Genomic DNA, 22,294 nt, shown 5'->3' with positions numbered 1-22,294 from the left:
CTGGCGGCGGCTAGGGTTCCAGCAGCCATGATGAGAGGAAAAATGACCCCTCCCTGATCTTCATGTCTCTCCATCTCGTACGATAGATCTTGTAGATGTAGCACGACTGATATTTTTTCTGGGCGATGCTTAGGCATCGACCGACCGGCCAAGATTCAGAACGGCGCCTCCGCCCGATCGGCTCACGCTTAGTCATTGGATTAAAACACGGTGTCTCATGCTCGCATCCCCATCTCCACACACCCGCATGTCTCGCGACTTGGCCATCGACGTCGCTCTACCCGTCACCGAGCTGCGGTGGCCGCCGCGACGTCGCTGGTTGCAGCAACTCGAGCCTCCCCCAAGATCATCGCGTCGTATCCGTGGTAGTACCCCTAGTCACGTTGTCCCAGCACGTCGCTTGTGGTCGTGCCGCGGTGCTGCCCCACGTTTGGGTAGCCGCAACACAGGGTTCGGACACTGATACGGGGCATGGACCGGCGAGGGCGGTGGCGCCTACTCATCGTTGGACGCCTCTTCCATTGGCTTGTCCACGCCGCTGCACTCCGGAGAGCTCGTCGACAAGCCAACTTGTATCCAGTCGGCTGCAATGCCAGAGAGCTCCTGATTCGGCTCGTCTGGTAGGCTCTCCCATAGGGCTTTGGAGCTCGAGGCCATGGCGGATGTGGTGCAGAGAGGAGACCGGGAGCGGAGGTGTGATGCCGATGTTGCCGGCCTGGCCACGTTTAAATAGCAGACGGATACCAGGCCAAGCGGCAGGGTGTTTAATGTCTGCTAGCAGACAAACGAACGGGTGGCGTTCGCATGTGGGCGTCGGGGTAGGTTCCTCGGCAACTGCGCTTGTTTAAAGGACGGAGAAGGCGCGTACACCTGGGCATGGCGCCAACGGCGCTTTTGGCCGGCGCGCCACTTCAATGCCGACGCGCAGCTTCACTGCCGCGTTGGCCCGGTCATCCGAACAGTTTGAGGGTTGGGGACGCACTTAGCTAATTTATGACTACTAGGTATAACAGATGTTGTGAAACATAACACACAGACCAGCTCAAAAAACAACAGTCATTGACAGTACAAATCAGATCATGTTACAAAAATCGCACGCACGGACATTTTAGAAGCAAAACAAGGACGCACATGTATGCTAGCGTCGAACCATCCAGATCCCGTAGAAAACATAAACCAAAACGACAGAACCGATCGTTCCAGCGCGCAGAGACCGAGAGGTCACTCGATCAGGAGCAGCTCTTGTCGTCGCCGTCGACGTCGCACTGCGGCACGGTGGCGTAGTAGGGCCCTGCCGAGTAGCCGACCTCGGTGGAGGAGACCTTCGAGGGGCGCAATAGCTTCTCGCCGGTCGTGCCGCCGTTGAAGTTGGTGAGCACGGCGCAGCCCTTGTCCCCCGACCTGACGATGCGGACGAGGCAGTGGGCCGGGTCGAGGCGGCAGCTGCCGCCGTCGTGGGCGTACGGCACCTCCACCTTGAAAACCCCCTCCTCGTCCGTCGTGTCCACGCTGTGGGTCACCGTCCGCCCCCTGTGCTCGTCCAGGCACGTCACCGCCACCACGCTGCCTGCAAATCATCACAGCATACATATTCGTCGATCATGCCGTCGTCCGGTCGCCGGCGAGGAGCGATGGCTGGTACGTGGTAGAGATAAGTATAGAAGGGTTCAGGCGAACCGTACCGGCGATGGGCTTGGCGCTGTAGGCGTAGGCGTTCCAGTTCTTGGTGCAGTCCTGGCACAGCACGGTGCCCGTCACCGTGAACATGGACGCGCCGTAGCTCTCCCCGGCGTCGGCGCACGCCGCCGCGGCCACCAGCACGAGCGCGGCCAGCACCGACGCCCTCCTCCACGCCATCGTCGACGAAAGACCAATTAGCGAGCTAGCTCGATGGAATGCAATGGATGGGCCGGTGAGATGGGGTCGATCGAGCGAGCTGTGTGTCAACCTAGCGCGCGGCGGCTTTATCGTGGAGTGGCCTCCTGGCCATGGCGGTCGACGTGAGCCCAACTCGCTATAGGCTGACGACGACGTGCGCGCCATTTTCCGGTGTCGGTACGGCAGAGTAGAATAACCTCATCTTGTTTCAGCCACGACAGCACCGACGTGGACGCCGCACGCGCTGATGTGACGCCGACACGTGGGCCAGACGACCCAACAGCTCACGGTCCCACATGCCAGTGGCTGGTCATCACACGCATCTCCTCTCCCTTTCGCTCACTTTCCCCTCACTGTTGTCAGCTTCTCAACTCCAAGAGTCAAAGCTCCGCCAGCAATGGCCGTCGCGAGCGCCGCCGAGCCGAAAATCCGAGGGGGCAATGGAGAAGAATCCGAACTGGAGCTACTGTCCGCAGCCTAACACTTGGCTCCGATGCTCGATCGGACGAAGCCCTCTCCCGCCATGAGAGACCCGAAGGTGAAGACAGCAAGAGCCCACAAGCCGCGCCACTTCCCCCTCCTCGACAGGCTCAGGAAGCGCCACTTCTACAGGTGGCGGTGGCTCCTCTGGCTAGCCCTCTCCGCCTACCTCTTCCTCCCAGCGCTGCCCCCCTCCCTCCGCGGCCCCAGCTCCGAGCCCCGCCCCGGCGTCCGGATCTACGCCTACGACCTGCCGCCGCGCTTCAACCGGGGCTGGGCGGCCGCCGACGCGCGGTGCGCGCGCCACCTCTTCGCCGCCGAGGTGGCCGTGCACGAGGCGCTGCTGCTGCGGCAGCGGCGCGCGGGCCTGCGCCCCGAGGAGGCCGACCTCTTCCTCGTGCCCGTCTACGTCTGCTGCAACTTCTCCACGCTCACGGGGCTCCCGTCGCTGGCGCGCGCGCGCGCGCTGCTCGCCGACGCCGTCGACCTCGTCCGCGCCGAGATGCCCTTCTGGAACCGCTCCGCCGGGGCAGACCACGTCTTCGTCGCGTCGCACGACTTCGGCGCCTGCTTCCACCCCATGGTGACCGCTGCTCGATCCAACCTCTAATTCGCAGCTGTTTCTTGTGTGCATTGTTGTGTCTGATTTTGCTGCATAATGGTTGATCGATCAGGAGGATGTGGCAATGGCGGCCGGTATCCCGGAGTTCTTGAAGAGGTCGATCCTGCTGCAGACATTTGGTGTGCAGGGCCGGCACCCTTGCCAGGACGCGGAGCATGTGGTGCTCCCGCCATACGTGCCGCCTGAGGTGGCTCCTCGGGAGCTGCCGGAACCGGAGAAGGCACATCGGGACATCTTTGCCTTCTTCCGGGGCAAGATGGAGGTCCATCCCAAGAATATCAGTGGCCACTTCTACAGCAGGTAAGCATCCACTTGGCGAGGACATTGCCTCACGAGATCATGTTCAGAACTTCAGACAACAATTTGGCTCGATTAGTCACCGTTGCAGTTTACCACTTACAACTTTGCACTTGGGCCAGGAAGGTGAGGACTGAACTACTGCGGCTGTATGGCCGCAACCGCAAGTTCCATCTGAAGCGGAAACGGTACGACGGCTACCGGTCGGAGATGGCGCGCTCCTTGTTCTGCCTCTGCCCGCTCGGGTGGGCGCCATGGAGCCCTCGTCTGGTGGAGTCGGTCCTCCTGGGCTGCATCCCCGTCATCATCGCCGACAACATACGGCTGCCGTTCCCCGGCGTCCTCCGGTGGCCGGACATCTCGCTGCAGGTGGCGGAGAGGGACGTGGCCGGCCTCGAGGCGGTGCTCGACCACGTCGCGGCGACCAACATGACGACGATACAGAAGAACCTGTGGGACCCCATGAAGCGGAAGGCGCTAGTTTTTAACCGCCCGATGGAGGAGGGAGACGCCACCTGGCAGGTCCTCAAGGAGCTTGAGGTGAAGCTGGAGCCGTTGCGACGGCAGGGGCGGAGGAGGTGAGGCAACCGTGTTCGGAGAGTGGTACCGTCGCCATCCCACAGTGTGAATCTCTTCTCTGACTTCACTTGTTGCTTTGATATGTTGGCAATATGTGCTCTACTGCACCTACTCCAAAGCCAGATGCTCTCTTCGCGAAGGAACTTTGTGATTTGCTCGCTAGTGTGGAGGTTGCTAGACCTGGTTTAGGCAGGTCGATTGCTTGCCTCTTGACGGGGACGCCAATAAGGGGTAAACAAAAGAAGGCGGGCAAAGGAAAGAGTGGCGCCACAAGCAAGGCGTCTCTGGGTGCTTGATGGATGACCTACTCTCTCTCTCAGCATGTCCTCTTGGATTGGGTTCTCATTGTGGGTTGAAAGGTGTTTGATGCATTGTGTTGAGGTGTTCTTGTTTGGGGTCTCTTGGTGTAGTAGCAATGTCGGGGTTCGTGGATGTTGTATATTCGAAGAGTCTGGCGGGAGTCGCATGTGCGGTTGTGGGGTTTATTACCATGTGAGTAGTTAGTCCGTGTTTTATCTGTATTGGTTTTCGCCCGGTTTTCCGTAAATTAACTGGGCAATTCTGTTCTTCTTAATTAATCGATGAGGCAAAACTTTTGCCTCCGTTTCGAAAAAAATATGTGCTCTACTCCCATCTCATCAGAAATGAAATGGTGACAGATTATCTACTTACTGATGACATTGCACGCATGCAAGATCCATATCTAGCACTGACAGGTCCTACCCGCGCTCCCTCGAAGCCATGCTGAAAGTGAAGGGCGGTACCGAATCCGAGGACAAAGATCTAAGCCTTCTAAGCGAACGCTACTACGACAGCAAGGTCGTCTGCCTTTCATCTGAGCGAAGTAATTCCTCGAGGTCAGGTTAAACAAGTGGATCATCGGTTGCAAGCACGAGAGCAAGCGATCGGAAAGGAGGAGAAAGAACCATGGTAATCGGATGTCGAAGCCAGCTTTCCTGGTTGAGATTCACATTTGGAGTAAAAGGTCACTAGAGCTCAGGCTGTTGAAATTGGTCCCAGCCTCCCAGGTAGGGGAAGACATCAGTGGCAGTGGAATTCGTACGTGCGCAGGGAAGGGAACACAAGCAAGCACAACACGCTGGAGGTGACATACGGCATAGTCGTCTCCTCCATCGAGGCGACAATCGCAGCCGTGCGGGTCGTCGACAGGTCATGGCTGGACGGGTTCCGATGCCGGTTCACTGCCTATAGCGCCAGCATGGGTCAGGAGGAAGTCTTGTTGCCGCCGATGGCGCGATCAAGCTCTCACGGCGTGCTGTTGAAAGTTCTGAGCAGCTAGTGGTTTCCACGTGGGCGTGCCGCGGTGGCGACCGGGTTGCGACGAGGAAGGTGTTCTTCACGCCTGAGGACGCCGGTGGGAGCTATGGTGAGCTTGATGACATGGGCTTCTGTAAGATGTAGTCACCGTCGCCAGGTCGCTCTTCCTCCCTTGTTTCCTGAGAAAAGATTTTCCTGCAGACGAGGTGCCTGGCGAGGCTGGTGCCAGCACTGGATAGTAGCAGGAGCTAGTGGCAAGTTGCTTCTGAAATGGCAGTGTTCGGGAGCTCACTGTTTAGTTAACATAGTTCTCTTTCTGGTAGTCAAATTTGTCCATCAAGTGGTTTTACTTTGAGCAAACTGATAATATGATTCGTTCTCTTACTTGACTCTTGCCCCTCGAACTGAAAACCACACAAACTCGGAAGGCCATGTTCTCTTACTTGACTCTTGCCCCTCGAACTGAAAACCACACAAGTTCGGAAGGCCGTGCCCATCGAAATTGATGCACAAAATCATTCCTCTTTCATAACTTGTTCGGAATTACGTCGACGAGGCCCCAAAACAAAGTGAAACTTAACCGTGCAGAAAAACAAGAGCAAGTGTTTGCAAGCCATAACTGAAATAAAATAACACAGGAGAGAATAAACCAGGAGTCGACCTCTCGTGACCACTCAGTTCCTCCCAATATATGGGTTCTATTCTCTACGTCTTCAGAGCAGCAGCATTTGGCCTTTGCATCCTCTACCTATGTTGAGTAGCAGAGGCACACTAAATTTGGAAAATATATATACGTATTATATGTATTCCAGTATGAACTTAGCATCATAGCATGTACTCTGTCCTGCACTTTCATGCCATGAACTGCAATTAATTTCATTTCCACAAGTTTGAGACGAGTCAAAACAGCCAGAAAACTGACTAACCACAAGCCACTCTTTGTAAGTTCACATATAGCAAACTTAAACCAAGATATCAGCATCTCTAACTCTTTGTCAGTTGTCATCCTCATCCTCATTATCTTGCAGCAGAGCTCCTCGCACCCTTGCCCTAAAGAAAGATAGCATACATTACAGCCAGTCTACTATCCGACATATTAAACTTCCATTCAAATCAAAGTAGTGTTTCAAGGATTGTTATACAACCTCCGAGACGTGGGGGCTACCCTCTTCGTGACTTTAGCTGGAGGGGCTTTACTAGGTGAAGGTACTGCAGATTGCAATTGCATTAGCTGATACAGTACTATGTTATCCTAACTTGCAATTCTACATGAAGAAGAAGCATGATCACCTGATATTTGCTGCTGCACAGGAGCTGTAACTTGATCAGAGCCCAGAGTCACAGCAGACACACTTGGAACCTGATCAGCCAACAGCTTTGGCTTTGTTGCCTTTCTTTTGTCTAGGAAAGAAAGAGATTCGAGTTGTTTTTGCATGATTTCGTTCTTTTCCTGTGACATGAAACTATTAGAAACATCCCAGCAATTTGCATTCCCATTATCCAACTATTGAGCAAAACAAAACTACACAGGAATTGCTTCGCCATTATACAGAATACATGCTCATAACTCTGAAGAAACATCACATGCAAACGACATATCACAATGAACCTCAAACGATATATGGAGTGCTTATCAAAACTGGGTCAAAAACCAGGATGTTTGAGCTTTCATGAAAGCTTTTGAGAGAAAGAATGGGTTGCTGAATGTAAGCACTCGTATACAGTGAATTCCCACAGATCATGTTTTAGTGTGCAAAAACATGCCAGGTAGACTTTGGAGTAACAAAACCTTGTACAATGGAAAGCTGTTAAACTATACTGTTGAAAACTATTCGACGGTTTAACAAGAAAATACGTAGATTCAGTGAGTGACATTCATGATACTATTTGCACTACTGTATTCGTCAAGCAGCAGCAATAGCAACACGAACAACACTAGTTCGGAAGTATAGGTTAGGAGTTAGGAGATAAGATGACCTACTCTTTCAGTTGACAGACTCCCCATCAGCTGTGACATTTGTTCTTGTTCTGCATAAGAAATAAATAGCAGATCCTGAATATAGTTTTGAGTCACAGCTTGATGTTTTGTGAGCGACAAACGAACTACCAGATAGGCAATTAAGCGTACAAAACAGCAAGCAACAACAACCTTTGGATACAAGCTCCCGTGCAGTCCTATAAGCTCCATAGAGCCCTAGCGAGAACTCGGCTATGACATCACTCGTCACAGCGCCAGTAACACTATGGAGAGAAATGGTGATGAGAGGCAGGCCCTTTGCCTTGGTAGCCACAAGCTTTGCACCATCAGAACCTGAGCAAAGCAAAGATGGCATTATCAATCATGTAATGTTTGCCACATGTGAGATGGATATTGGGGGAATTTGAAGTGGGCAGGTGGGTGGCATGCCGGTTGACTTGCGGAGTTGGTCGCCGGCGAAGAGCAGCTTCACCTCGCCGGAGGACAAGGAGGACTTGAGGTAATCCAGGAAGTCGACCCAGGAGCCCCCGATTCCAACATCGTCTCTCTTGGATGGAGAATCTTTGTGTTAGCACCAGTTGGATGAAGGTAGGTGCAGACGTGGACGAGTGAGGAAGGGGGAGCTTACGAGGTCGTCGAGGTCGGAGACCGAGAGGGAGCAGCCCCAGGCGAGGGAGTGGCAGTCGGTGGCGACGACGCGGAGGGTGGCGGCGGAGCGGGCGTGGGCGCGGAAGAGGATGGGGCGCGCGGTGGGGTGGCCCTCCGGCTTGGCTTCGCCGAAGACCGCGCCGAACGCGTCCTCCAGGTCCACCGCCGCCGCCATCTCGCAGCTAGACCGGACGGCGACGACGAGCGGAGGAGGCGGAGGCGCGGGCGCGGGCGCCGTGTCGTTCCCCTCGTCCTCTGGGTTTGACTCGACCACAACAAAAAGTTACCTAATGTGCACCTGAAAACGTAATTACGTGCCAGTAGTTGTTTTACGTATCCTGCAATACACCCAGTTTTTGCAATGCAGGATACGTATGAAGAAGTTTTGTGGTGAACTTCTTGAGTTATGCCCATTAACATGGAGAAGAGTTTTATAGAGCTAGTGAAAACGGCTAATGTAAGTTCATCCTTCTTATGCCTTCAAACTTTGTTGTAGTACCGATATTAATATTCATCACTGTCTGAACTACTGTTTAGTTTGGCATTTGCATCAAACTGCATGTTTCACATCAAATGCCGGTTTCAGTTTTCAGTTGTACAAATAGTTGTCTATTCATACCATGCATATTAATCAAAATAGAGTCTATGGTATTATTTAGCCTTGGATTTATGCTTCTGTTGTTGATCTGTATTTCAGCCGTGCGGTGAAGCTGCACACACATGCACCGTGTCATTTCCTCCTTTGTCTTAACTGATCTGGACGATGATCTTAATAATTTCGTTCTATTTTAAATTGTATCTCTTGATTTGCCAGTATGAAATGATATGGAATCGACAGTAAAGTGACCATAATTGTTTATATACATGCAAAACCTGTTATTTGTCTGTTTGTTTATCTTTCAGATTGCTAACCCATATATGATGGCAAAGTCTCTTGAAGATAGTGATACAAACCCATTGGGTCCTCTTAGATTTGATGCAGCTAAGAAGACAAAACATTTTGAATATAGCGAGACAATCCCAAAGTCATGTCTTGATGTTGTGTTCGACATACTCGCCACTAGCAATGACACAAGCTCGTTGAAGTCGCCGCCTAAACCAGTTCGACTTCTTCAGTCTCAGTTTCAAGCAAAACATGGTTCATCTCTGCTCCGGCCGTAAGTCGAATCTCCAAGGAAGATCATGGAGAACTCAATTGCGCACACTATCTTTAACCAGTTGGAGCTCGAGGATATAAGCATCAAACAAGGGCAGTTTCATCAACTTTCTCAACAGCTTCGGGTTAAGGTTAACCTTTTTAAGCTGCATTGATGTGGACTCAGTTCTTTGGACTTATTTTGTTAATGCATTTATTTGCATTGTGGCAAACATTGATGCACAATGAATGTAATTTATGTAATTTCCTATTGTAAAAGCGTACGCTTATTGTTAATTATTGTATGTCATTTCCCGTCATCCGCTAATGAACCAAATGTATCATTGGCAGTAAACGAGCCAGACCATTGGCCATAAATGGGTCGAAATAACCATGGGCCTCAAACGACCTGGGAGCACCATGGGACATAGGCCGAAAGCACAAAGGGACGCGAATGGACCAAAAGATACAGCATATCGTGAATGGCCCCAAGCACACGGCGAGCGTAAATGGGCCCAAATACACCACAGACAGCAAATGGGCCAAAAGACACCACAGATAGCAAATGGTCCATAGACACCATGGGCCGAAAATGGCCCAGAGATGCCACGAGCTGAAAATGGGCCAAAAGACACCACGGGTCGTTAATGACCCAAATGTCACCATGACCCGTTAATGGGCCGAGAGACACAAGGGGCCACATGTTGAGTAACCCACATGCCAGTAATGAGCCAAATTCACAAAGGTCCTAGCAGGTCATGTGAACCCGAGCCATAAATGGCCTATATGTAAGCAGGTCGTTAAAGGCCTTCCATAGGTAAAATCCACTAAGGTTTGACTTAGGCCGATGGGCTTTAACCAGGCCTTTGATTGGACTCACTTTTTTAACTAAACGATACTCTATTGAGCCATGCCACCTGTCTTTAATTAATAGGCGCATGTGGTTCATTGTATGTGTGACACTTGTTCCAATGAACAACCAATACGTGACACCCTTTGGCCAATAGGATTTCGGCATGTAGTGGATTAGAATAAGGCTACGTTGTCAATGGGTATCGGATCTAGAACTCGCACTCATTAGCTTAATGGCCACCTAATACAGAGGCTGTCATGCGTCGATGGTGTCCAGAGTCGGTTACCCTTGATGAAACTACTTCCATTACACATTCTATCATGGAAGTGCACACTTCCATGATGAAACAAAGCATGTTGCCATTAAAGACATTTACAATAACATAGATATGATTATCTCGATTCTAACATAAAAATGTCATGGATGTACATGGGTGGCAGAAAAAGTGACCTACTATGACAAACGTGTATCATTAGTAGTCTATCTTTTTTAGTGATGGGACGCATTTTGAGTACTCTAAAAAATGAACAGTTAGCAAAGAATGATACTCTATTTTCTTATTATTGTTGCAAGATTAAGTCGGATGGAAGATTCTAATGTTCTTCAGATAGTTGCTATTAGGAACATTTTTTACGATAGCTCATGTTCAAGGCAAGTTCCCTGTCACTGACTTCAAGCAACGACAATGAAAGCTGGAGAGATCATACAATACATTATACAGTGCAAAGTAGTGCTAAACTTATGACTAAATATGTTGGGTCATAAGAACATCCTTTTAGATCTTCATTCAGGTGCTGGATGATAGGGTTGGACCAGTCAAGAAACTATCCAAACCTGTCTCCCAATGGAAACTTGGAAACTCGTCCATTGGATATGTAATCTAAGGGCTAGGTCACCCTCCCACCCAACCCAGGGGCTTTGTGCAAAACGATAACCAACCATGCGGGTGTTTGGGACGCTTTTGGTAGCCTACATTAGGTCCAACTAGACCCGCACGGTGCAGTTTCGGCCTGTTTGGTTGCCTACCTTGCACCAAAATCTTGACCCACACCGACCTTAAATCACCTCCGGGCTTGGCCGAGGAGGAATGCTCGAATCGGCTAGTATTCCACAACCAGGCCTGAGCAATGCAACTTGAGGCATGTGAGCATGTAAGGCTGCACGCGAGGAGCCACGCTCAAGACGTCCCATTGTGTGACGCCCCCGATTCAATCGTACACTAATCATACACACAAATGTGTACGATCAAGATCAGGGACTCATGGGAAGATATCACAACACAACTCTAGACACAAATTAAAATAATACAAGCTTTATATTACAAGCCAGGGGCCTCGAGGGCTCGAATACATAAGCTCGAATACAAACGGGTCAGGGAAGCAACATTATCTGAGTACAAACATGAGTTAAACAAGTTTGCCTTAAGAAGGCTAGCACAAAAGCAACATCGATCGAAAAGGCAAGGCCTCCTGCCTGTGAGCCTCCTAACTCCTCCTGGTTGTCGGCGGCCTCCACGTAGTAGTAAGCACCCTCGTGGTAGTAGTAGTCGTCGTCGACGGTGGCGTCTGGCTCCTGGGCTCCACCATCTGGTTGCGACATCCGGAAAGAATGGAAAAGGGGGGAAAGAGGGAGCAAAGCAACCGTGAGTACTCATCCAAAGTACTCGCAAGCAAGGATCTGTTGGGGAACGCAGTAATTTCAAACAAATTCCTACACACACGCAAGATCCATCTAGGTGATGCGTAGCAACGAGCAGGAGAGTGTGTCCACGTACCCTTGTAGACCGAAAGCGAAGAGTTAAGTAACGCGGTTGATGTAGTCGAATGTCTTCGCGATCCAACCGATCAAGTGTCGAACGCACGGCACCTCCGCGATCTGCACACGTTCAGCTCGGTGACGTCCCTCATACTCTTGATCCAGCTGAGGCCGAGGGAGAGTTTCGTCAGCATGACGATGTGATGACGGTGATGATGAAGTTACCGACGCAGGGCTTCGCCTAAGCACTACAACGATATGACCGAGGTGGAAATATGTGGAGGGGGCACCGCACACGGCTAAGAATCAACTTGTGTGTCTATGGGGTGCCCCCTCCCCCGTATATAAAGGAGTGGAGGAGGGGGGAGGCCGGCCTCCTATGGCGTGCCCAAGGGGGGATTCCTAGTCCTACTAGGAGTAGGTATCCCCCCTTTCGTAGTCCAACTAGGAGGGGAAAGGAAGGGAAGGGGGAGAGGAAGGAAAGGGGGGCCTTCCCAATTCGGATTGGGCTTGGGGGGCGCCCCTCCTCTTGGCCTTCTCCTCTCTCTTCCACTGAAGCCCATTAAGGCCCATTAACTCCCCGAGGGGTTCCGGTAACCTCCCGGTACTCCGGAAAATGCCCGAACTCGTCCGAAACCTTTCCGGTGTCCAAACATAGCCTTCCAATATATCGATCTTTATGTCTCGACCATTTCGAGACTCCTCGTCATGTCCGTGATCACATCCGGGACTCTGAACAACCTTCGGTACATAAAAACACATAAACTCATAATACCGATCGTCATCGAACGTTAAGCGTGCGGACCCTACGGGTTCGAGAACTATGTAGACATGACCGAGACTCATCTCCGGTCAATAACCAATACTGGAACCTGGATGCTAATATTGGCTCCCACATATTCTACAAAGATATTTATCGGTCAAACCGCATAACAACATATGTGGTTCCCTTTGTCATCGGTATGTTACTTGCCCGAGATTCGATCGTCGGTATCTCAATACCTAGTTCAATCTCGTTACTGGCAAGTCTCTTTACTCGTTCCGTAATGCATCATCCTGCAACTAACTCATTAGTCACATTGCTTGCAAGGCTTATAGTGATGTGCATTACCGAGAAGGCCCAGAGATACCTCTCCGACAATCGGAGTGACAATTCCTAATCTCGATCTATGCCAACTCAACAAACACCATCGGAGACACCTGTAGAGCATCTTTATAATCACCCAGTTACGTTGTGACATTTAATAGCACACTAAGTGTTCCTCCGGTATTCGGGAGTTGCATAAGCTCATAGTCATAGGAACATGTATAAGTCATGAAGAAAGCAATAGCAACAAACTAAACGATCATCGTGTTAAGCTAACGGATGGGTCTTGCCAATCACATCATTCCCTAATGATGTGATCCCGTTAATCAAATGACAACTCATGTCTATGGCTAGGAAACTAAACCATCTTTAATTAACGAGCTAGTCAAGTAGAGGCATACTAGTGACACTCTGTTTGTCTATGTATTCGCACATGTACTAAGTTTCCGGTTAATACAATTCTGGCATGAATAATAAACATTTATCATGATATAAGGAAATAAATGATAACTTTATTATTGCCTCTAGGGCATATTTCCTTCAGTCTCCCACTTGCGCTAGAGTCAATAATCTAGTTCACATCGCCATGTGATTTAACACTCTATAGTTCACATCGCCATGTGACCAATACCCAATGGGTTTACTAGATTCAATAATCTAGTTCACATCGCCATGTGATTAACACCCAAAGAGTACTAAGGTGTGATCATGTTTTGCTTGTGAGAGAAGTTTAGTCAACGGATCTGCCACATTCAGATCCGTATGTATTTTGCAAATTTCTATGTCTACAATGCTCTGCACGGAGCTACTTTAACTAAATGCTCCCACTCTCAATATGTATCCAGATCGAGACTCTGAGTCATCCAGATTGGTGTCAAAGCTTGCATCAACGTAACTCTTTACGACGAACTCTTTATCACCTCCATAACCGAGAAATATTTCCTTAGTCCTCTAAGGATAATTTTTGACCAATGTCCAGTGATCTACTCCTAGATCACTATTGTACTCCCTTGCCAAACTCAGGGCAGGGTATACAATAGGTTTGGTACACAGCATGGCATACTTTGTAGAACCTATGGCTGAGGCATAGGGAATGACTTTCATTCTCTCTCTATCTTCTGCCGTGGTCGGGCTTTGAGTCTTACTCAACTTCACACCTTGCAACACAGGCAAGAACTCCTTCTTTGACTGTTCCATTTTGAACTACTTCAAAAACTTGTCAAGGTATGTACTCATTGAAAAAACTTATCAAGCGTCTTGATTTATCTCTATAGATCTTGATGCCCAATATGTAAGCAGCTTCACCGAGGTCTTTCTTTGAAAAACTCCTTTCAAACACTCCTTTCTGCTTTCCAGAAAATTCTACATTATTTCCGATCAACAATATGTCATTCACATATACTTATCAGAAATGCTGTAGAGCTCCCACTCACTTTCTTGTAAATACAGGCTTCACCGCAAGTCTGTATAAACCTATATCCTTTGATGAACTCATCAAAGCGTATATTCCAACTCCGAGATGCTTGCACCAGTCCATAGATTGATCACTGGAGCTTGCACACTTTGTTAGCACCTTTATGATTGACAAAACCTTCTTGTTGTCTCATATACAACTCTTCTTTAAGAAATCCATTAAGGAATGCAGTTTTGACATCCATTTGCCAGATTTCATAAAATGTGGCAATTGCTAACATGATTCGGACAGACTTAAGCATCGTTATGAGTGAGAAAATCTCATCGTAGTCAACACCTTGAACTTGTCAAAAACTTTTTGCGACAATTCGAGCTTTGTAGATAGTAACACTACTATCAGCGTCCGTCTTCCTCTTGAAGATCCATTTATTCTCAATGGCTTGCCGATCATCGGGCAAGTCAATCAAAGTCCATACTTTGTTCTCATACATGGATCCCGTCTCAGATTTCATGGCCTCAAGCCATTTTGCGGAATCTGGGCTCATCATCGCTTCCTCATAGTTTGTAGGTTCGTCATGGTCTAGTAACATGACTTCCAGAATAGGATTACCGTACCACTCTGGTGTGGAACGTACTCTGGTTGACCTACGAGGTTCGGTAGTACTTGATCCGAAGTTTCATGATCATCATCATTAACTTCCTCACTAATTGGTGGAGGCATCACTGGAACTGATTTCTGTGATGAACTACTTTCCAATTCGGGAGAAGGTATAATTACCTCATCAAGTTCTACATTCCCCCCACTCACTTCTTTCGAGAGAAACTCCTTCTCTAGAAAGGATCCATTCTTAGCAACGAATATCTTGCCTTCGGATCTGTGATAGAAGGTGTACCCAACAGTCTCCTTTGGGTATCCTATGAAGACACATTTCTCCGATTTGGGTTCAAGCTTATCAGGTTGAAGCTTTTTCTCATAAGCATCGCAGCCTCAAACTTTAAGAAATGACAGCTTAGGTTTCTTGCTAAACCACAGTTCATACGGTGTCGTCTCAACGGATTTAGATGGTGCCCAATTTAACATGAATGCAGCTGCCTCTAATGCATAACCCCAAAACGATAGTGGTAAATCGGTAAGAGACATCATAGATAGCACCATATCTAATAAAGTACGGTATGATGTTCGGACACACCATTACGATGTGGTGTTCCAGGTGACGTGAGTTGCGAAACTATTCCACATTGTTCTAAATGAAGACCAAACTCATAACTCAAATATTCACCTCCATGATCAGATCGTAGAAACCTTATTTTCTTGTTACGATGATTGTCCACTTCACTCTGAAATTCTTTGAACTTTTCAAATGTTTCAGACTTATGTTTCATCAAGTAGATATACCCATATCTGCTCAAATCATTTGTGAAGGTCAGAAAATAACGATACCCGCCGCAAGCCTCAACACTCATCGGACCGCATACATCACTATGTATTATTTCCAATAAGTCAGTTGCTCGCTCCATTGTTCCGGAGAACGGAGTCTTATTCATCTTGCCCATGAGGCATGGTTCGCGAGCATCAAGTGATTCATAATCAAGTGATTCCAAAAGTCCATCAGCATGGAGTTTCTTCATGCGCTTTACACCAATATGACCTAAACGGCAGTGCCACATATAAGTTGGACTATCATTATTAACTTTGCATCTTTTGGCTTCAATATTATAAATATGTGTATCACTACGATCAAGATTCAATAAACCATTTATATTAAGTGTATGACCATAGAAGGTTTTATTCATGTAAACAGAGCAACAATTGTTCTTTGACTTAAATGAATAACCGTATTGCAATAAACATGATCCAATCATATTCATGCTCAACGCAAACACCAAATAACATTTATTTTGGTCCAACACTAATCTCGAAGGTAGAGGGAGTGTGCGATGGTGATCCTATCAACCTTGGAATTACTTCCAGCACACATCGTCACCTTGTCCTCAATTAGTCTTTGTTCATTTTGTAACTCCTGTTTCGAGTTACTAATCATAGCAACTGAACGAGTATCAAATACCCAGGGGCTACTATGAACACTAGTAAAGTACACATCAATAACATGTATATCATATATACTTTTGTTCACTTTGCCATCCTTCTTATCCGCCAAGTATTTGGGGCAGTTCCGCTTCCAGTGACCATTTCCTTTGCAGTAGAAGCACTCGGTTTCAGGCTTGGGTCTAGCTTTGGGCTTCTTCATGGGAGTGGTAACTTGCTTGCCATTCTTCTTGAAGTTCCCTTTCTTTCCCTTGCCCTTTTACTTGAAACTAGTGGTCTTGTCAACCATCAACACTTGATGCTTTTCTTGATTTCTACCTTCGCCGATTTCAGAATCGCGAAGAGCTCAGGGAATCGTTTTCGTCATCCCTTGCATATTATAGTTCATCACGAAGTTCCAGTAACTTGGTGATAGTAACTAGAGAACTCTGTCAATCACTATCTTATCTGGAAGATTAACTCCCACTTGATTCAAGCGATTGTAGTACTCAGACATTCTGAGCACATGCTCACTGGTTGAGCTATTCTCCTCCATCTTGTAGGCAAAGTACTTGTCAGAGGTCTCATACCTCTCGACTCGGGCATGAGTCTGAAATACCAATTTCAGCTCTTGGAACATCTTATATGCTCTGTGTTGTTCAAAACGTTTTTGAAGTCCTGGTTCTAAGACGTAAAGCATGGTACACTAAACTATCAAGTAGTCATCATACCGAGCTTTGTCAAACGTTCATAACGTCTGCATCTGCTCCTGCAATAGGTCCGTCACCTAGCGGTGCATCAAGGACATAATTCTTCTCTGCAGCAATGAGGATAATCCTCAGATCACGGACCTAGTCCGCATCTTTGCTACTATCATCTTTCAACATAGTTTTTCTCTAGGAACATATCAAAAAATAAACAGGGAGCTACATCGCGAGCTATTGATCTACAACATAGTTATGCAAATACTATCAGGACTAAGTTCATGATAAATTAAAGTTCAATTAATCATATTGTTGGGGAACGCAGTAATTTCAAAAAAATTCCTACGCACACGCAAGATCTATCTAGGTGATGCATAGCAACGAGAGGGGAGAGTGTTGTCCACGTACCCTCGTAGACCGAAAGCGGAAGCGTTATGACAACGCGGTTGATGTAGTCGTACGTCTTCACGATCCGACCGATCCTAGTACCGAAAGTACGGCACGTCCGCGATCTGCACACGTTCAGCTCGGTGACGTCCCACAAACTCTAGATCCAGCTGAGTGTCGAGGGAGAGCTTCTTCAGCACGGCGTCGTGATAACGGTGATGATGAAGTTACTGATGCGGGGCTTTGCCTAAGCACTACAACGATATAACCGAGGTGGAAATCTGTGGAGGGGGGCACCGCACACGGCTAAACAATCAACTTGTGTGTCTATGGGGTCCCCCCTCCCCCGTATATAAAGGAGGGGAGGAGGAGGCCGGCCGGCCCTAGAGGGCGTGCCAGGGGGGAGGAATCCTCCTCCTAGTAGGAGTAGGATCCTTTCCTAGTCCTACTAGGAGGGGGAAGGAAGGAGAGGGGGAGGGAGAGGGAAAGAGGGGCCGCGCCCCCCTCCCCTAGTCCAATTCGGACTCCCTTGGGGGGGGCACCTCCTGGCTGCTGCCCTCTCTCTCCCCTAAAGCCCACTAAGGGCCCAATAACTTCCCGGGGGGGGGGGGGGTTCGGCAACCCTCCGGTTTTATCCGAAACCTCCCGGAACACTTCCGGTGTCCGAATAACATGGTCCAATATATCAATCTTCATGTCTCGATCATTTCGAGACTCCTCGTCATGTCCGTGATCACATCTGGGACTCCGAACAATCTACGGTACATCAAAACACATAAACTCATAATACCGATCATCACCGAACGTTAAGCGTGCGGACCCTACGGGTTCGAGAACTATGTAGACATGACCGAGACTCATCTTCGGTCAATAACCAATAGCGGAACCTGGATGCTCATATTGGTTCCTACATATTCTACGAAGATCTTTATCGGTCAAACCGCATAACAACATACGTTGTTCCCTTTGTCATCGGTATGTTACTTGCCCGAGATTCGATCGTCGGTATCTCAATACCTAGTTCAATCTCGTTACCGGCAAGTCTCTTTACTCGTTGTGTAATGCATCATCCCACAACTAACTCATTAGTCACATTGCTTGCAAGGCTTATAGTGATGTGCATTACCGAGAGGGCCCAGAGATACCTCTCCGACAATCGGAGTGACAAATCCTAATCTCGATCTATGCCAACTCAACAAACACCATCGGACACACCTGTAGAGCATCTTTATAATCACTCAGTTACGTTGTGACGTTTGATAGCACACTAAGTGTTCCTCCGGTATTCGGGAGTTGCATAATCTCATAGCCATAGGAACATGTATAAGTCATGAAGAAAGCAATAGCAACAAACTAAACGATCAAGTGCTAAGCTAACGGAATGGGTCAAGTCAATCACATCATTCTGTAATGATGTGATCCTGTTAGTCAAATGACAACTCATGACTATGGCTAGGAGACTTAACCATTTTTGATTCAACGAGCTAGTCAAGTAGAGGCATACTAGTGACACTCTGTTTGTCTATGTATTCACACATGTACTAAGTTTCCGGTTAATACAATTCTAGCATGAATAATAAACATTTATCATGATATAAGGAAATATAAATCAACTTTATTATTGCCTCTAGGGCATATTTCCTTCAGTTTTCCCGGCGTTTGGCTTTTTCCGGACAGACGAAAGAGAGGGGACGGTTCCATGTTCAGCATGCTAGGGGCATGTGCCAGATGAACGGACCGTGTATTCAGATTTGTTGGATTTTTCTGAGCAACTTTCATACATAAAGTTTTTCCATCCGAGCTACGGATTATTTTATAAGAATTTTCAAAGCTTTAAACATTTTCTGAACTTATTAAATCCTTTAGGAATTATTTAAATCCCGAAAAAGCTATTATGACGTCAATGTTGCATCAGCATGACGTCAGCAAGTCAACTGAGTTGACCAGGGTCAACCCTGAGGTGTGGGGACATTCTGTGAGTGACTTAGTTAATTTAACAGTTTAAACTTAAATAAATTGGTTAATAACCTAGCTAGGGCCCACTATTCAGGGTCTAACTAAACTAATTAATCAACTTTAAATGTTTTAATTAGATTAGTGGGGGTGGCAGCGGGCTCGAGGGGGGGGGGGTCGGAGTGGCCGGAGACGACGACGAGGGCGAACGGAGGTGGTGAGGACGGGGTCGTGGCGTCGGCTTCAAGGCGGATCTGCTCGCTCCGGCTTCTGCAAGCGAAGTGAACGATGGTGACGGAGCACGGTGAGGCCCCGATCAACTTCCCGTGGCCGGGGGAGGCGCTATATACATACATACATACATACATATACATATACATACACACACACACACACACACATATATATATATATATATATATATATGTTGTTCTGTATGCAATCCCATCGCACAACACACACGTCTTATTAGTAGCAATCGTCTGTGTTATTATCGGTCTTCACACACATTTCTGATTACAAACATGTTTGCCACGTATCACACACATCTTGTTATATTGAACCGTTTCTGTTCTCTTGTCTCAACGCAAACAGTTTATCCGAGTGAACCGCATGCCATATATCATACACACCTTCATCTGGCTGACCGTTTCTTTTGTGTTGCCTAATCACAAATAGTTCATCCGAGTGAACCGTATGATGTATATCGCCGCACCTTCATCTGGCTGCCCATTTCTTTTGTTCCTCCTCATCGCAAATAGTTAATTGAACTGAACCGTATGCCCTGCATCGCACACACAACTAAAATCTGAACCGTGTTTGATGCATTCGTAATCGCAAATGTTTTGCATTTTTTTGACGGTTTTTACACCACCGTTTGTGATTATTGCATCACACACAGTTTCGTGGAAGGGTCTCTGATCGTAGTGTCACGTTAGCAGCATCCTGCAGTAGTGGGTGGGAGGGCAGCCTGATTCCTCCACCCTTGCCCTGCATCGCTCCCAACTTCTCCCACCTCTCCACCGCTACGCGCTTGGCGAAGCCCTGCCGAGGTTTCGATGCCACCACCACCACCATGCCGTCGTGTTGGTTCAGATCTCATCTACCTCCTCCCCCTCCCTTGCTGGATCAAGAAGGAGAGGACACCGCCGAGCCGTACATGTGCTAAACTCGGAGGTGCCGCATGTGCGGTACTTGGATCGGATTGGATCTCGATGCGAGTACTACTACGCCAACCATGATCTCTAGATCGTTAACGCTTTTGGTCTACATGGGTATGTAGACACCACTCCCGTCTTATTGCTATACATCTCCTAGATTAGATCTTCGGTGTTTCGTAGGATTTTTTTTGATTTTCATGCTTCGTTCCCCATCAACCATAGACTTGGTTTCACAACCTAGGAGAGTATGGCGTCTAGTGAGGGTAACTATCACCATAGAGGTCCTTATTTTGATGGTACAAATTTTGCTAGTTGGAAGCATAAGATGAAAATGCATATCTTGGTCATAACCTCGCCGTTTGGGCTATTGTTCGTAGTTGCTTGCAAGGTGATTTCTTTGAAGATGGTACAGAACCGGACCGTCAAGCGACCGCGTAAGAATTGAATAAGTTGTAATACAATGCTCAAGCTTCTAATATTCTCTTCAATGGATTGTGCCCCGAAGAGTTCAAAAAAATCATCCATCTTGAGAATGCAAAGGAAATTTGGGATACTTTGGTTGATATGCACGAAGGTACCGAGTCCGTCAAGGTATCCAAGTTGGATGTGCTTCAAAGTCAACTTGACAAGTTCAAATTGAAGGATGGTGAAGGAGTCGCCGAAATGTACTCCAGGCTTGCTCTCATCACAAATGAGATTGGCGGCTTAGGAAGTGAAGAGATGACCAAAAAAATTATCATCAAGAAGATCCTTAGATCTTTGGATGGAAAATATGATACTGTGCGCACATTGATCCAAATGATGCCCAACTAGAAAGATCTCAAGCCCACCGAAGTCATTGGTAGAATTGTTGCTCATGAGATGTCACTCAAGGATAAGGAAGAGCTCCACAACAAGTCAGGTGGTGCGTACAAAGCTTTAAGTGATGCTCCTACAACATCAAGTGACAAGCTAGTCTCCAATGAAGAATTGAGCTTAAAGGTGTAAAGCTTCAACAAATTCTACAAGATTAGAAGCAAAGTTAGAAGTTCTAGGTGAAGATCCTACAATGAGAAAAGATCTTCTAGTCATGATCGTAATTGCTACAATTGTGGAAGACCCAGACACTACTCTAATGAGTGTACGACTCCCTAGACAAGAAAAGAGAAGACTCACCAAAAAGGAGAAGTAGAAGAGATGAATTGCCTCATAGTGAGAGAAGGAGTAGAGATGATAGTTATGAATGAAGACCCTCTCGAAGAAGTAAGGGTTTCGAAAGGAAGGACAAGTCATCAAAGAGCTACACAAGACGAAGACATCAAGCTCATGTTGGTGAATGGGTTTCCGGTTCCGACTCCGGCAACTACTCCGAGAGAAGCTATCACTCCGACTCCGAATATACTCAAGATGAAGGTGTTGCCGGTCTTGCACTAGTGTCATCCAACTCCCACGACACATTTGATTCTCCAAATGAAGGAATTGGAAGATGCTTCATGGCTAAAGGCCCCAAGGTATCACACCCAAAGTATCTTGATTTCAATAGTGACGATGATGATTTTCTAGGTGATGATGATTTGCTTCTTGATAAAACTAGTAATGTGAGCTATAATGAACTTGCTAGTAATCATGCTAATCAAGATGAAACGAATGACAATGATTAGAAGGAGATTGAGCGTCTAACTAAAAAACTAAACACTCTTAAGTTAGCTCATGAAACAACTCAAGAGAATCATAGAGAGCTCCTAAGAACTCATGAGAAGCTACGCTTCAAGAAACTAAATTTAGAGCAAGAGCATGATTTTCTAAAAGCAATCAACGATGATCTTTGAAAGAAGAGTTCTTCTTACATTGCCAAATGTCTCCTCTTGACTACTTACATGCCACGAGTTAAACCTAGTAACAAGAGCAAGAAACATTCTTCTTCTAGTAGTAACAATAACCATGCAAAATCCAATATTGTTGCTTCTAGTAATTCTCTTGATTCCACTAACGATTATCTCAGACAAGTTACACTTGAGCAAGAAAATAGCTAATTGAAGGGAATTATAGAGAAAGGTGTTTACAAGAGTCTTGCCAGAAGTA

The 22,294-nt window shown here is 47.4% G+C and overlaps 3 protein-coding genes across 3 annotated transcripts; 1 reads left to right on the top strand and 2 right to left on the bottom strand.

Moving 5' to 3' along the window:
* Positions 1 to 1,042: 1,042 nt before the first annotated feature.
* Positions 1,043 to 1,978, bottom strand: LOC123181581 (uncharacterized). Its single transcript, XM_044593880.1, has 2 exons — positions 1,683 to 1,978; positions 1,043 to 1,567 (listed from the first exon to the last, which is right to left on the bottom strand). Exons 1-2 carry the CDS (start codon positions 1,855 to 1,857, stop codon positions 1,230 to 1,232), a joined length of 513 nt encoding a protein of 170 aa, XP_044449815.1. The 5' UTR covers positions 1,858 to 1,978; the 3' UTR covers positions 1,043 to 1,229.
* Positions 1,979 to 2,207: 229 nt separating this feature from the next.
* On the top strand, positions 2,208 to 4,448 carry LOC123181580 (probable glucuronosyltransferase Os03g0107900). Its single transcript, XM_044593878.1, has 4 exons — positions 2,208 to 2,941; positions 3,033 to 3,280; positions 3,400 to 3,855; positions 3,980 to 4,448. The coding sequence occupies exons 1-4, from the start codon at positions 2,372 to 2,374 to the stop codon at positions 4,005 to 4,007; spliced, it is 1,302 nt and encodes a 433-aa protein (XP_044449813.1). The 5' UTR covers positions 2,208 to 2,371; the 3' UTR covers positions 4,008 to 4,448.
* Positions 4,449 to 5,906: 1,458 nt separating this feature from the next.
* On the bottom strand, positions 5,907 to 8,047 carry LOC123168706 (uncharacterized). The gene is made up of 7 exons (XM_044586576.1): positions 7,741 to 8,047; positions 7,542 to 7,659; positions 7,284 to 7,445; positions 7,116 to 7,162; positions 6,425 to 6,584; positions 6,280 to 6,343; positions 5,907 to 6,184 (listed from the first exon to the last, which is right to left on the bottom strand). The coding sequence occupies exons 1-7, from the start codon at positions 7,933 to 7,935 to the stop codon at positions 6,130 to 6,132; spliced, it is 801 nt and encodes a 266-aa protein (XP_044442511.1). The 5' UTR covers positions 7,936 to 8,047; the 3' UTR covers positions 5,907 to 6,129.
* Positions 8,048 to 22,294: the final 14,247 nt, after the last annotated feature.

This window comes from Triticum aestivum, chromosome 1D, assembly GCF_018294505.1.
Source record: "Triticum aestivum cultivar Chinese Spring chromosome 1D, IWGSC CS RefSeq v2.1, whole genome shotgun sequence".
Taxonomy (NCBI): domain Eukaryota; kingdom Viridiplantae; phylum Streptophyta; class Magnoliopsida; order Poales; family Poaceae; genus Triticum; species Triticum aestivum.
This window is presented reverse-complemented; position numbering and strand designations above follow the sequence as displayed.